The sequence below is a fragment of the Nicotiana tabacum genome, chromosome 16 (assembly GCF_000715075.1).
Source record: "Nicotiana tabacum cultivar K326 chromosome 16, ASM71507v2, whole genome shotgun sequence".
Classification (NCBI taxonomy): domain Eukaryota; kingdom Viridiplantae; phylum Streptophyta; class Magnoliopsida; order Solanales; family Solanaceae; genus Nicotiana; species Nicotiana tabacum.
The window spans coordinates 82,346,375-82,360,150 of NC_134095.1; the positions used below are offsets into that span (position 1 = coordinate 82,346,375).

General features: G+C 38.3%; 1 protein-coding gene across 2 annotated transcripts; it reads right to left on the reverse strand.

Annotated features, from left to right (window-relative positions):
- Positions 1 to 1,275: 1,275 nt before the first annotated feature.
- Positions 1,276 to 9,223, reverse strand: LOC107761443 (uncharacterized protein At2g24330-like). 2 transcript variants are annotated; one of them, XM_016579663.2, is made up of 6 exons: positions 9,021 to 9,223; positions 7,277 to 7,552; positions 5,164 to 5,308; positions 2,582 to 2,691; positions 1,920 to 2,337; positions 1,276 to 1,821 (listed from the first exon to the last, which is right to left on the reverse strand). In XM_016579663.2, the coding sequence occupies exons 2-6, from the start codon at positions 7,547 to 7,549 to the stop codon at positions 1,553 to 1,555; spliced, it is 1,215 nt and encodes a 404-aa protein (XP_016435149.1). In that variant the 5' UTR covers positions 7,550 to 7,552; positions 9,021 to 9,223; the 3' UTR covers positions 1,276 to 1,552. The 2 variants fall into 2 exon arrangements, with proteins under 2 accessions (XP_016435149.1, XP_075089107.1); XM_075233006.1 differs by lacking the exon at positions 9,021 to 9,223 and adding an exon at positions 7,888 to 8,027.
- Positions 9,224 to 13,776: the final 4,553 nt, after the last annotated feature.

Here is a 13,776-nt window from a genome sequence, read left to right on the forward strand (position 1 = left end):
TTATTGATTATAAGAAAATTATTAATAACTTTGTATCTAAAAAACGCTAGGAAAATAGATTTCAAATAAATAAATAATTTTTTTTTAAAAAAAATTAAGGCCCCTCATAAAGTTTGGCTTTAGGCCACAAAACTCGTCTGGGCGCCCCTAAACTATAGTCGCTGATTTTACAGCCAAACTGCCATGAATGGAGAAAAATAAAAGCACCTTTTGTGGGGTGAAGTTCATTTAAGAGCCTATTTTGGACTCTTTTTGAAGGAGGTCGAGGTTCAGACATTCAGTGAAACAACTAACATCCCTCATATAGTATAGGGTTTATGAACTTAATATGATCGTCTGGGAAGAATATCACATTATCAAAGCGAATGGAACCTTTTGAAGAAAAAACTTATATGTTCACATCAAATCGCGCTTGTTTCTCATAGCTAAATTGCATGATTTACGGGTACTAGGGACTGTTGAGACTATCAGGAAGAAAAAAAGGTTTAAAAGGTAATCCAAACACACAAACTTTCTCTAAATTTATTTTTTCACACATTTCCAGAAACAAAATCAGAACCAAATCCAATTGCCTAAGTATTTACTGATCTTAAAGACGTGCAATATGTTAGCTCCAGCTAAAGTAAGCTAAGAGAATGCCAACATGCTTCAAAAGATTATTTATTTGACGTTTTTATATATCATTGGATGTTTTGACCAGAAAGTTTGTGCGATGGTGAAACACAAAAATGTAAGATGTATATTAAGCCTATTTGAGTCTGCATTCTTCATTGGAAAATCCATCTAACTAAAGTACCAAGCGGTGCGTCCATGTTGTCAAGGGTTTTTCATTTGACGTCTCATTGGATATTGTGAAGAAGGTCGCAACAAACGTGCAATATTTAAAAAAGAGTGTGGATTTTCCAATCCTACGGATTAGGGTATTGAACCATGCTAATCACAACAATCGCTTATTCACTACTCTAGTCTACTACAATTCTCTCTATGTTATGAAATATATTGTGTTTTCGGTCGTATGTCTTAAGAATAGATTATCTTGTCATTGTCACATTTTACTTCGTTGTGTATTTATCATACACATACATATTCTAGACAGCACAACATACTCAGGAGAAACAATAAGACCGATGGAAGTGCAATGATTATTAAGAAAAGAGAATATGTAAAGGCAAACACAAATAATCAAGCAAGCGAAAAAGGAAGTGCGGAAAGGCATATCATCCCAACTTATGTAGGAAAAGGTACAAGACAAATGATTCAAGAAGAGAAAACACGTGAGAGGAACTGCAAACGCTGCAGTCACAAAATTTCATAAAGCTCTGCTGATGACCTAAATATTTCCAAAAAAAAAAAAAAAGAATACAATATGGAGGAAATTGAGGTATATTGCGCCTGTAGAAAGGTTTCCACGGAAGCTGCCCGTATGAATCATAAAATATGTTTTTCTACTATGTTTACAACAGTTACACATTACCAAGAAAAGAAAAACCCGCTACACATAGGGAGAAAAAAGCACTCGCCTGCAAGACTCAATTCAAAACTCCGCCATCTCTTAGCTGTTAGAAGCGCTGGACACTATGTTCTCACCTTCTGTTGCAACTGGAGTTGCTACTGGACTGCCACTTGCGGATGCAGATATTTTATCCGGAATGGATCCACCACCTTGTTTGACCAAATCAATATCAGCCACAACAGTTGTGGAACCGAGGTTAGGGGTACTGGTACCAGAGCCACAATCATCAACTTGCTTAGACTTATTCAGGGCATGGCAATGAGGGCAATAGTACGTTATGTAAGGGAAGTCCTCTTTCCTGGCCAGCCCTGCAAATGATAGTAATGCCATTACTTATTTATCATTCTTTACGTGAATCCTCTCCAGGAATTAGGCTTAATGATCACTAAAATTCTTTAATTCTTACCATTGTGCATATGGCAATTGCCGCATATGAGTGCATAAGACTGGGTTGGATCCTCCCCCACAAGCAATGCTGCAATTTTTGCAAGCCATCCTCCATCTTGTGTGTTGGAACCTGTCGGGTTGTAATGCTCAACAACTGTTTGCTGATGCTGCATCGTACCAGAACCTTCAAGCTGTGCATGTTGAAGCATTTCTGCTTCATGATGATCTAGTACAGCACTCTCTGGACTACTAGATCTGCCCTGCTTCCTATTTCTCAGTCCAGTAGATTGCACAACCTCTACATCATTGCTCTTTCCAGTAGGGGCATTAAGGTTAGTATCATCCCCCACATGAAATTTCAAGCCAGTATCTGCACCAAGCTTGGATGCAAGCACAGTGGCTGCAGCTGCCTTAGCTGCTGGGTCGGGGTCATATCTCTACACAAAAGATTCAACAATGAGATATCATGCATGTCATTCACAATTGGGATTCCTCAGGAAAAGGTTCTTGGAAAAATCACGATAATAGAGGCAAGGACAAAAGAGGGAGTATTTATTGCCTTCCACAGTGCAACTTCATGATTTTTTGTTTAAATACAAAAGAACTCTTTGATCACAGCAATTTCATGATTAAATATGTGAAGAACTTGGATAAGCCCGAAAACTTGCATATGGCTATCACCTGAATGAGCTGTTGAGTTATATAGTAATTTGTCTTCTCTTTGAGTTCGTCAATCTTGGCTTGCCTTTCAGCTCGAAGCTTTTCCAAAGTTTTCTGGTCCTTGCGTTCACCTGCAAGGACACACAAAGGATAAGCTACAAAAATGAGAGACAAAAAACACTATTCTTTTAAGGGAGTCACGAACAAGGAGGACATGTCAAATTCAGTGAAAGCCACAAGGTTGAATAGACAAATAGGAAGAATCCAAAACCAAAAGGAAATATCAACGTCAAACTGTAAAATATTAAATTTTTAGATAATATTTTCAATAACATCATTTGACGTGATATAAAAATATGGGTCATAGATATTCCCATGCTGTTTGAAATCCTAACATAATAATCACAAAGCCAAATCAGATTTACTCAACCATTTGGGTATTACTAAATGTCCTTGAAACAAACAAAAAACCAGAGAAAGCTAAAGTATGAGCTCTTATGTGATATTATAGCTTCGTCCAAATAATCAGGGCTTCATATGACATTATACATAAGCTTTTCACTAGTAAGTTTGGTTAGAAGTAACTTAAATCATAGTTTTATCTGCTTCTACAGCCACTAGCTTTCTATTACGGTCCAGTTACCAATCAATTCTGCGTTTTCATGGTTTGTTTTCATTGTCATGCTTTCCTCCACCACTATGCCTACTTCAACAATAGTAGTCCATACCCCCAATTAATGTCCAATCAGACATATTTTCTGTAGGCCAGAAAACAGGGTTAGCACACAAAAATGCAATATCCAATACCACAAAAGCATACGCAGAAAATATAAGAAATATCAATTCAATGCATTTCACATAGTTCACAACGTATTAATAATACATATAAGCCGGTGTTACAAGGACAAAGGTGTGAGTATTCAATACAGGTATGGATCTACAGGTCGGGTTCGTCTTTCTCTTAAATTTTACGATTTAGAGATATGGATATGGATACAGGCGTGGTAGCGGAGATACTGCAAATTAATGATAAATATTGACATTTTACTTAAAATTGTTGAAAATATCTTTTTGCTGTTTAACAATGTGGTTAGAATCTATCTATTAAGTGGTCAGCAGTGTTCATTATAACTTATTTCTTTTTTAAGTTGAGTTATGTGGTCCAAGGTTACTCCAACTTACTTTATTCTTCTTGGGCTTGTTTATAATTAGAATGTGAATCTTGTTTGTGGCAGAAAATAAATTGTATGAGTGTCCCACATAAGAAAATACAGTTGTTCTAAAACAAGTTAAATCAGTCAGTGTGTTTTCTGGTTTTGGGCTAACCCTGAACCATTCAACACAACCTAAAAGAATCTGCCCCATTAAGTCAAACCTAACAGCAGCTTTGAAAATGAAACCCTAGCTTGCGCCTTGTTTTTATGTTCGAAAGATTGCTCTCGAATTGTAAACTAACGGCGACAACAGCAGCAGCAGTAGAACTGCTCCTCACTTCTCGATTTAACAATGTGTTTTCTTCACTTGTTCTTTCCTTTTCCTTCTTTTCTATTGCTTTCTTCCTTCTCATCCTTCTTCTATCCCTTTATCTTTTCTCTCATTCCTTTTTCTTCCTTCTTACTGGTGTTGAGTCAACAACCCCTCCTTTGCCTGACCGGTCCGGCACGGATCCTACACACACACTGTGGTGTCATATCGCAACCAGCCAATGACAGTAAGTGGAAGATCCATGTATGACAGCATACAATATAGATATATTATATTAATGCGCTCTCGTGTGCGTGCATGTGTATTTGTCAATATTTGTCCAGCCACCTAGCCGACGAATCACGAATCAATGAAATATACCTGATGAAGCCAGGAGTTCAACCCAACTCAAAAAGTTCAGTCACAGTATCCCATTCCCTAAATACCAACCAATCACCTCTATGCAGGTCAAACATGGTCTAGAACACAAATTTCAGAAAAAAAATTCTGATAAAAGCAAGAAAGTTACAGCAATAAACAACATTATCTATTGGAGAAAGGGAAAAAGAAGAAAAACAGCCCTTTCTAGCCATCTAGAAAATCAATATAATGTACCTAAAGAAGCCAGAACTTCAACTGACCCTATAATGAGCACAAATTTGCCTGCCTAGACAGTTATTTATAACATAACCTTCTTGTGAAACTTCGTTTTCCAGAATTTTGTTACTTGGGCAAGATACTAGACACTGATATGTAAGCAACAGGGAATTAATTTTTCAAGCTTAACATATTACTTGAACAATACTGGTTCTAGCATGTATACCACATAAATAATTCTTACCCAAGTTAAAGCACCCACAAATGCTAAAAGCAGGATCCCAAGGTAGCTAGAATAAGTTATGAACATTGAACTGTAGCTTCAACTTAGAGCACAAAATACACAAAATAACCAGGTCATCTCTCTGTCTTTTCCCAGCTTTGCCCGTAAACATCAAAGTCCAATATTACAATCAGCACCAGCAAGCAAAGCAAGTAAGAAAAAGGGAAAAACAATATCTCCTAGCCACGAGGTATAACAATTTGACTACGAAATGAGTAGTATGAGAACTTTGGTAAGCTAACAACCATGAATTACTTACACATCCTTGTGAAGCTTCCAAGTGCTGAATATGTAATGAAGGATAACCCAGGCAACAGAAACATTGGTAAAACTCGCAATGCCCTCATTTTCCAGTTTAGCTCAAGGGATCTTGTAGTCATGATAGCATAGCCCACTGCAATAACCTGAAAATTGAAATTGCCACAATACCACGCCCATAAGATAAATAACCAACTCAAGCAGTCGGGAACACATATAACATATAAGGATGAACACTGATTATCAGTTAGCTACATAATCACCTACATAAGTAATTACAAGTGTGAATTTTATGATCTGTCGAAGTACTGGCAACACTTCTCATTTTAAAAATAAAAATTTCACGTGTATTTTAATCTAGTAAATTAAATTTTACCAGTTCCTAATACACTTGTCATTATTCAAAAGGGAAGCATCCTAGCAAACTAAAAATATGTATGCTTTAACTTGTTTACCATCATGCTATATTCATCAACTGAAATTCAGATGAGAAGTATCCTAATAAACTAAAAAGCTTTATGTTTTAACTTCTTTACATCATGCCAAATTCATCCAATGGAACTCAAAAGGAAAGTATCCCATTCAACTAAAAAGATGTATGTTTAAAATCGTTTTATTTATTTGGTAACCCAGATCTACGGTTCCACACTACCCCCAGAACCCCTTCTCCAGGAGTCAACAATGACCATCCCCCGCTTTTTTCTCCTTTGGTAACTCGAATTATCCTCAAGGTTGGAGGTGCAGGGCGCTTTCAACTAGAGCAAGTGTCTCTAATCAGTGTGCTTTGACTACTTAAAATAAAATTTCTAGCTCGAAGAAACCCTTATCCACTCATATTTGCAACTTTCAGTTACACGTCAAATCATTTTAATTAGTTTAACATTCAACCAGATTTGTAACAGCATCTTCCTCATGCTTATCAGATGTGTTTACTGTATAATAGTGTCAAATAGGATTATCAAATAACCCATCAGAGAACTAAAAAGTTCTTCACCTAAGCTCAACATAATAATGAAAAATTAACTAGATTAAAGAAAAACCATCAACTAGATTTCTGCACTTAGATCGTTTTTTATTCCATCACAACTGCCATTAAGTACCCAGCTCACAGTTATAAATTTAGACTGCAGCATAAAACAGCAAAGTCATGCATTACATTCTCTTAATATTTATTTGTCAAAGGAAAAACATTCTGTTAATATTTTGTTAAAAGCCGTCTATAACTTCCAGAAATTCTGGTGTAATTCCTGAATTTCTAGCTACTATCAAAAAGTAAACTAATAAATTTCTAACTATCAAAAGACGAAACAATAATGTTCCATTTTACTCCAAAATACAGGTCAAAATTGACCATCAGAAAAAAGAAATAGAAATGAGACTGATAACATACTAGGACATTAGGAGTAAACATATCTACTCCTTCCAACTGAAGGAGTAGATATAATGCAGCCTTGTAGGAGAAGCAGAGGTGGATCCAGGATTTAAGCTTTAGTGGTTCTTAGCATTGAACCCGCTATATTTTTAAAGTTATGGGTCCATATCTACTATCTAGTATTTATTGCAATTTTAGTAACTTTCACCTAAAAATTTATACTCCGCGTCGAAAGAACTGGGTTCATGTGAACCCAGTACCAACAAGCTGCATCCGCCCCTGAGGAGAAGGGCTAGCCCATTCAATAGAAATTTCATGCATATAGTACAGAAGTATGACCGTGGTGTGGCAATAAAACTAGAAGAAAGATGCAGTAGTTTCCTCCTAAACATGGAAAGGAGGCTAGCTCATTCAATAGAACTTTCATGCATATAATATAGAAGTATGACTGTGTTGTGGCAATAAAACTAGAAGAAAGATGCAGTAATTTCCTCTTAAACACAGATAACTTCCCACTTAGGGAACCATATATTAGAAATGGTCACTGCTCTCCACTCGATGACCTCACCAGTTGTGAAGTGTGTTTGGACAAACTGAATGTATGTCAAAATCCGAACGACCATGAACGTACAGAAAAAAAACAACCAATTCAAAAGCCTAGAAAAGGTAAATCTATATAAGAATAAAAGATCTGCACTCTAATTTTCTACATCAGGACATGCACTAGAAGTTTGAACATTACCTCAAAAAGTACAGAAAGTATAATGAGATGCCTATTCATCCTTCTCCAATTTAGAGATCGCTTATTTATTCTGGCAATAACAGCAGCCTCCTCCTTGGAAATGTGCTGCAATCTCTTCTCAAAATCATCTTTGCCGGATCTAAATAAACTATTCCACATTCTTGAGAAAAATCCCTTCTTTTTCTTCTTTTTTGTCTTTGCTTCATTATCCGTAGAAGTGACCGGTTCTGTGTCAGCGACGTCGTCATGATCTTTTGTAGGCTCCGCAGCCATTTCCTACAAGTTAAAAAGAAGATATATTCAAATGATTGAAGGAGAAAAGCAGTGAGAGAGAAATTAATAGCCTCATAGAAGCATTTAGGCTAATGATACAATGTCTACTTAGTAGCCATACTGTACCGTAAAATCTATATTGTCCCTTATCTAAAATAAATATGCACCTTTTAGTTGACTTTATAGATTAAAAAATGCCTTTTAAGCAGAGTCGGAACCAGGATTTGAAACTTATAAATTCGGGATTCTACCCTTTTAAGTTATCGGGTTCTAAATTGATAATTTGTACATCTTAAATAAATTTCTTAAGATAAATACAGAGTTTGAACTGAAGTTACTGGGTTTGGCCGAACCCGTATCTTCAAGGCTAGCTCCGTCCCTGCTTTTAAGCATCGTCCCATAAGACTGTTGTTTTTCGCTTCCTTTATACCTCCTTTCCATCCATTCTGCCAGCTGGCGATGCAAACTTTTAAATAATACAAGAACAACAACAACTACTACTACAACTACGTCTCAATCCCCTAGCTAATATCGTAAATGCTCTGTTTGAGTCCATAATATTTCAATACTCTATATTTAAGGAATATCTAACGCTAGGGGTTCTCTAATAAACTCTAGTGGTTATGTTTCTGATATACAACGAGTCTTCTAGCAAGCACTAATCTTCTAGCTGGTATCACCAGTTCGGATTTTCTACTTCCATAGTTTTCTATTTTTATTATAAGAAACTAGAAAATCTTTTCTGAAATTATTATCTCTTCTGTTGAGCCGAGGGTCTCCCGGACCCCACTAGTGGGATTTTACTGGATATGTTGTTGTATTATAAGAAACTAGAAAAATTGTATAGCAAATAATGCTTGTTTATATTTTATTTCAATTGAAACTTTTTCTGCGGCCACAGGATGAGTTCTATTACTTTGTACAACATTGGACGAGGAGTAATACACCTCAAATTTATGCATCTGAGTACAGTTCAGACTCAGAAATATGCATAAACCAAATATCTTGCAACAACAAGAACAACGACCCAGTATAATCCCACAAGTGGGGTCTGGGGAGGGTAATATGTACGCAGACCTTACCTCCCTCGGCTCAAAAAAAACCAAATATCTTGCTTAATTAAAAATGCTGAACAACTTCACAACTCACAAGGAATAAGCACACTAGCACTTGAGTTCACTCAAATTCTAAATAATACTATGTAACAAGTTTGAGAGATCAACTAGCACTTCCATATTTCAAATGCATCAAAATTAATTAATTAAACAAAAATCAAGGGATAGGAAAATAAATATATTACAATAATTAAACTCAAAGATCAAACACATTAGACAACTCTAGTTCGATCGAAATATCATTTCCAAGACTAAATCAACACAAATCATCACTTCAACGACCGATTGCCAAATTAAAATAACAACAAAAAGACACGGCAGCGCACGCGATTACGCGCAACGCTTGTAGTTCGTACCTTGAATAAGAGCCGATCGATTGCTGGATGCACCGAAAGCAGATCGATTGCTTTAATTGCTTCCCGTGCGATGAGAGAGAGAGAGAGAAGGGGAAATAGAGGTTTCTAGAAATGTCCGAATTCAAAAAGTTGTGAATGATGAAAAGAGGCGTTTTTGCAACTTACGAAAGCAAACGGTAGATCGGGGTAATAAATAAATAATAATAAATATAAGACAAATTGAATTTAAGGGTGGTGGTTTGCGAGTTAAATGATGCCCATTATGGCTTCGCTGGCCCCTTCCTATGATTTTTGAGACAATGTACGTTCCCAACGCGGTATTGATGTTAGGGGCTTAGGGTTCATTTTCATGGAAATTTGTGATTTCTTCACCAAATTAATACTCTCTCACGTTCACTCGGGTGGGGCAGAGTGTGGGGCGGGGTTCAGGGGTGGGTCGGGTAGCAGGGGAGGTAGAGGGGGCAAGGGAGCCTATAGGTTGAAAATCGGGTCATGGAACATAGGTTCACTAACGAGTAAATCCATAGAGTTGGCGAAAATCCTGCAGAAGAGGAAGATTAATATAACGTGTGTCCAGGAGACTAGGTGGGTCGGATCGAGGGCGAAAAACGTGGATGGGTATAAGTTGTGGTACTCTGGTGTCCTGAATGGTAAGAATGGAGAGGGTATCCTGGTAGATAGCCATCTTAGAGAGTCAGTGGTAGAGGTCAGGCGAGTGAATGATAGGCTAATGACTATTAAGTTGGTGGTGGGTGAGGGCATTGTAAATGTCGTTAGCGCGTACGCACCACAAGCAGGCTTGGATGAGGATATTAAAAGGCACTTTTGGGAGGGGTTGGATGAGATTGTTCGTAGTATACCGCCTTCTGAGAGGTTATTCATAGGAGGAGATTTCAATGGTCATATTGGGTTATTTGCAGGCGGGTACACTGAGGTGCATGGCGGATTTGGTTTCGGAGAGCGGAACGGAGGGGGCATTGCGCTGTTGGACTTTGCCAAGGCTTTCGATCTAGTCATTGCAAACTCGAGTTTTACGAAGCGGGATGAACATTTGGTTACTTACCAAAGTTCGGTGGCGAAGACTCAGATTGACTATCTCCTCCTCAGGAGATGCGACAGAAGGTTGTGCGAGGACTGCAAGGTTATCCCAGGGGAGACCCTCTCAACGCAGCATAGGCTTTTGGTGATGGACATTTGTATTAGGATAAGGAGGAAGAAGAGGTCAGTACAAGGACGCCCCAGGATTAGGTGGGGCGCCTTAACTAAGGATAAAGCTGAAGAGTTGGAAGGAAGGTTATCGGCAATGAGAGCTTGGAGAAGTAGTGGGGATGCAAACACAATGTGGTCGACGACGGCGGACTGTATAAGAAAGGCGGCGAGAGAGGTGTTAGGGATATCTACGGGCCACAATGGTGGCCACAAAGGAGATTGGTGGTGGAATGCAGTTGTCCAAGGTAAAGTGGAAGCAAAGAAGGCGGCTTACCTACGGTTAGTAGGGAGCACTGACGAGGAGGAGAAGAGAGAGAACAGTCAAAGGTATAAGGTAGCTAGGAAGGAGGCGAAGATGGCAGTGACGGAGGCTAAGACGACAGCTTTCGCTCGTCTGTATGAGGAACTAAGGAACAAAGGTGGGGAGAAGAAGTTATTCCGACTCGCTAAGGCGAGAGAGAGGACAACTCGGGATCTGGACCAAGTGAGATGCATAAAAGATGATGACGACAGAGTTTTGATGGGAGATGACCAGATTAAGAGGAGGTGGCAGACCTACTTTCATAAACTTCTAAGTGAAGAAGGGGATCAAGATATTATATTTGGGGAATCGAGGAATGCCGACAGTCACCATGAATTAAGTAATTGTAGGGACATTGAGATCGATGAAGTCATGGAGGCAATGCGTAAGATGAGAAGGGGCAGAGCTACCGGGCCAGACGAAATTCCGGTTGAACTGTGGAGGTGTGTGGGTAGAGCAGGCTTGGAATGGCTTACTGCATTGTTTAGTGTTATATTCAAGACTAATAGAATGCCTGAAGAGTGGAGGTGGAGTACAATGGTCCCGTTGTATAAGAACAAAGGTGATGTCCAGAGCTGTAACAACTATAGGGGCATCAAATTACTAAGTCATACCATGAAAGTTTGGGAGAGAGTGGTAGAAATGAGAGTGCGAAGGACGGTGTCTATTTCAGACATCCAGTTCGGGTTCATGCCGGGACAATCTACCACAGAAGCTATCCACCTTATTAGGAGGATGGTGGAACAGTACAGAGATAGGAAGAAGGATCTTCACATGGTGTTTATTGATCTGGAGAAAGCGTACGATAAGGTTCCTAGGAAGGTCTTATGGAGCTGCTTAGAGGATAAAGGGGTCCCGAGTAACTATATTAGGGTGATTAAAGACATGTATGATGGAGCTAAGACTCGGGTTAGGACAGTAGGGGGCGACTCTGAACACTTTCCAGTTATTACAGGGTTGCACCAAGGGTCTGCGCTCAGCCCATTCCTATTTGCCCTGGTGATGGATGCACTGACTCATCATATTCAAGGGGAGGTTACATAGTGCATGCTATTTGCTGATGACATTATTCTAATTGACGAGACAAGAGGCGGCGTCAACGAGAGGCTAGAGATGTGGAGACATGCTTTGGAGTCTAAAGGTTTCAAGTTGAGTAGGACGAAGACGGAATACCTCGAGTGCAAATTTGGAGTTGAGCCGACGGAAGCGGGAGTTGAAGTGAGGCTTGACTCTCAAGTAATTCCCAAGAGAGGTAGTTTCAAGTACCTTGGATCGGTTATTCAGGGGATCGGGGAGATTGACGAGGATGTCACACACCGTATAGGGGTGGGGTGGATGAAGTGGAGGTTAGCGTCGGGAGTCTTGTGTGACAAGAAAGTGCCACCGTTACTAAAAGGTAAGTTTTATAGAGCAGTGGTTAGGCCTGCCATGTTATATGGAACTGAATGTTGGCCGGTAAAGAACTCACACATCCAGAAGATGAAAGTATCAGAGATGAGGATGTTGAGGTGGATGTGCGGGCATACAAGGATGGATAAGATTAGGAATGAAGATATTCGAGAGAATGTGGGTGTGGCCCCCATGGAGGACAAGATGCGGGAAGTAAGACTCAGATGGTTCGGGCACATTCAGAGGAGGAGCACTGATGCACCGGTGAGGAGGTGTGAGCGACTGGCTGTAGTGGGCACGCGGAGAGGTAGAGGACGACCTAAGAAGTATTGGGGAGAGGTGATCAGACAGGACATGGCGCGACTTAGGATTACTGAGGACATGGCCCTTGATAGGGAATTATGGAGGTCGAGCATTAAGGTTGTAGGTTAGGGGAGAGTGTGAATATTTCTACAGCACAATAGAGTGAGACTATCCAGTTAGGAGTTAGACTAGGAATGTCATTGGTCGTCTATTGATGCAGGGCTTTACTTTCTAGTTGTACTATACCAGCCATCTATTTCGTATTTCGTATTTCGTATTCTGTATTTCATATCTCTTATATATTGTTGTTATTTTTATTATGCATTTTTATGGTACTAATATATCATCTCCTATTGCTTTTTTGAGCCGAGGGTCTCCTGGAAACAGCCTCTCTACCTTTCGGGGTAGGGGTAAGGTCTGCGTACATATTACCCTCCCCAGACCCCACGTGTGGGATTATACTGAGTCGTTGTTGTTGTTGTTGTTGTTCATATTACTTGTCTTTTACAAAAATTAATATCCCATTAGGTCCATAACAATAATTTTTGATCTTTGACATACCCTTTAAGAAAATACTACTAACTTTTAAGAAGAAGTAGAAGAATTTTGACTAAATTATTCTTAATTAAAATTTGCATATTGTTAACTTCATACATTGGGATATGTAAGAACAAATTTTAGAAAATAAAATTAATTCTTTCGTGAGTATGTAAAAGAATACTCATTTTGAACCAAAATAAAAAGGCCAAAAATCATTTATTATGAACTAGAAGGAGTACTACTCTACTAGGTTCGTATTATTTACTCCATACAATAAGCAATTTTCAAGGGTTCTATAAGAACATTCATTAAATACATATATGTAATAACATTTAAACAACATTGTGTTTGCGCATGCATAAAATAAACTGGCAGTAATTGAAAATAATGTCAATTAAACATAGATTTGAACGAGAAATAAAGTTTTTAAACTTGTACGACCTCAAATTTCTTGCGACAATTAAAGAGACAAGACTCAAGAGTATAAGCTCCAGGAGCTAGTACCAACTAGAGTGCGAATTATTGATCATTTATTCGTTTCAAGCTTCTAAAAAATATATTTAGTTAGTTCGTTACCTAAATAATTTGTAAAAATAGCAAATGCTAGCTAGTTTTCAAAGCGGTAATTGAAAAATAGACAACGTTTGCAAAGTTATTAAAAAGTAACCATTATTTTGCTGAAACACGAAAAGTTCCAGTATAATGTGCTGGATTATGGAACTCCTGCGTATAAACTTCCAGCATATTATGAGTCCGTTTGGACATAAAAAAAAAATTCCTTTCTTCCAAAAAGATTTTACTTTTTTTCGAAATCAACGTTTGTTCATAAAATTTCCAATTTTCACTTGAAGATGCATTTTGGAAATTTTCAAAAAGAAAAACTTCAAAAAGTTGTTTTTCAAAATTTTAACTCAAATCACTCACAAAACTTCAAAAACAACCCAAACTGAAATGTATGTCCAAACGCAACTCCAAATTTCAAATACCATTTTCAGTTAAAAAAAATTCACCATT

What these genes read in the sequence shown, in the direction of transcription:
- LOC107761443 (XM_075233006.1), bottom strand. Translation starts at nt 7,950, where the DNA reads ATGGGACGATGCTTAAAAGCAGGGACGGAGCTAGCCTTGAAGATACGG. An exon ending in TGGAAGCTTCACAAGGATGT is followed by an intron (nt 2,692 to 5,163) that starts GTAAGTAATTCA and finishes GTGTCCTTGCAG; the next exon opens with GTGAACGCAAGGACCAGAAA. An exon ending in CAATTGCCATATGCACAATG is followed by an intron (nt 1,822 to 1,919) that starts GTAAGAATTAAA and finishes TATCATTTGCAG; the next exon opens with GGCTGGCCAGGAAAGAGGAC.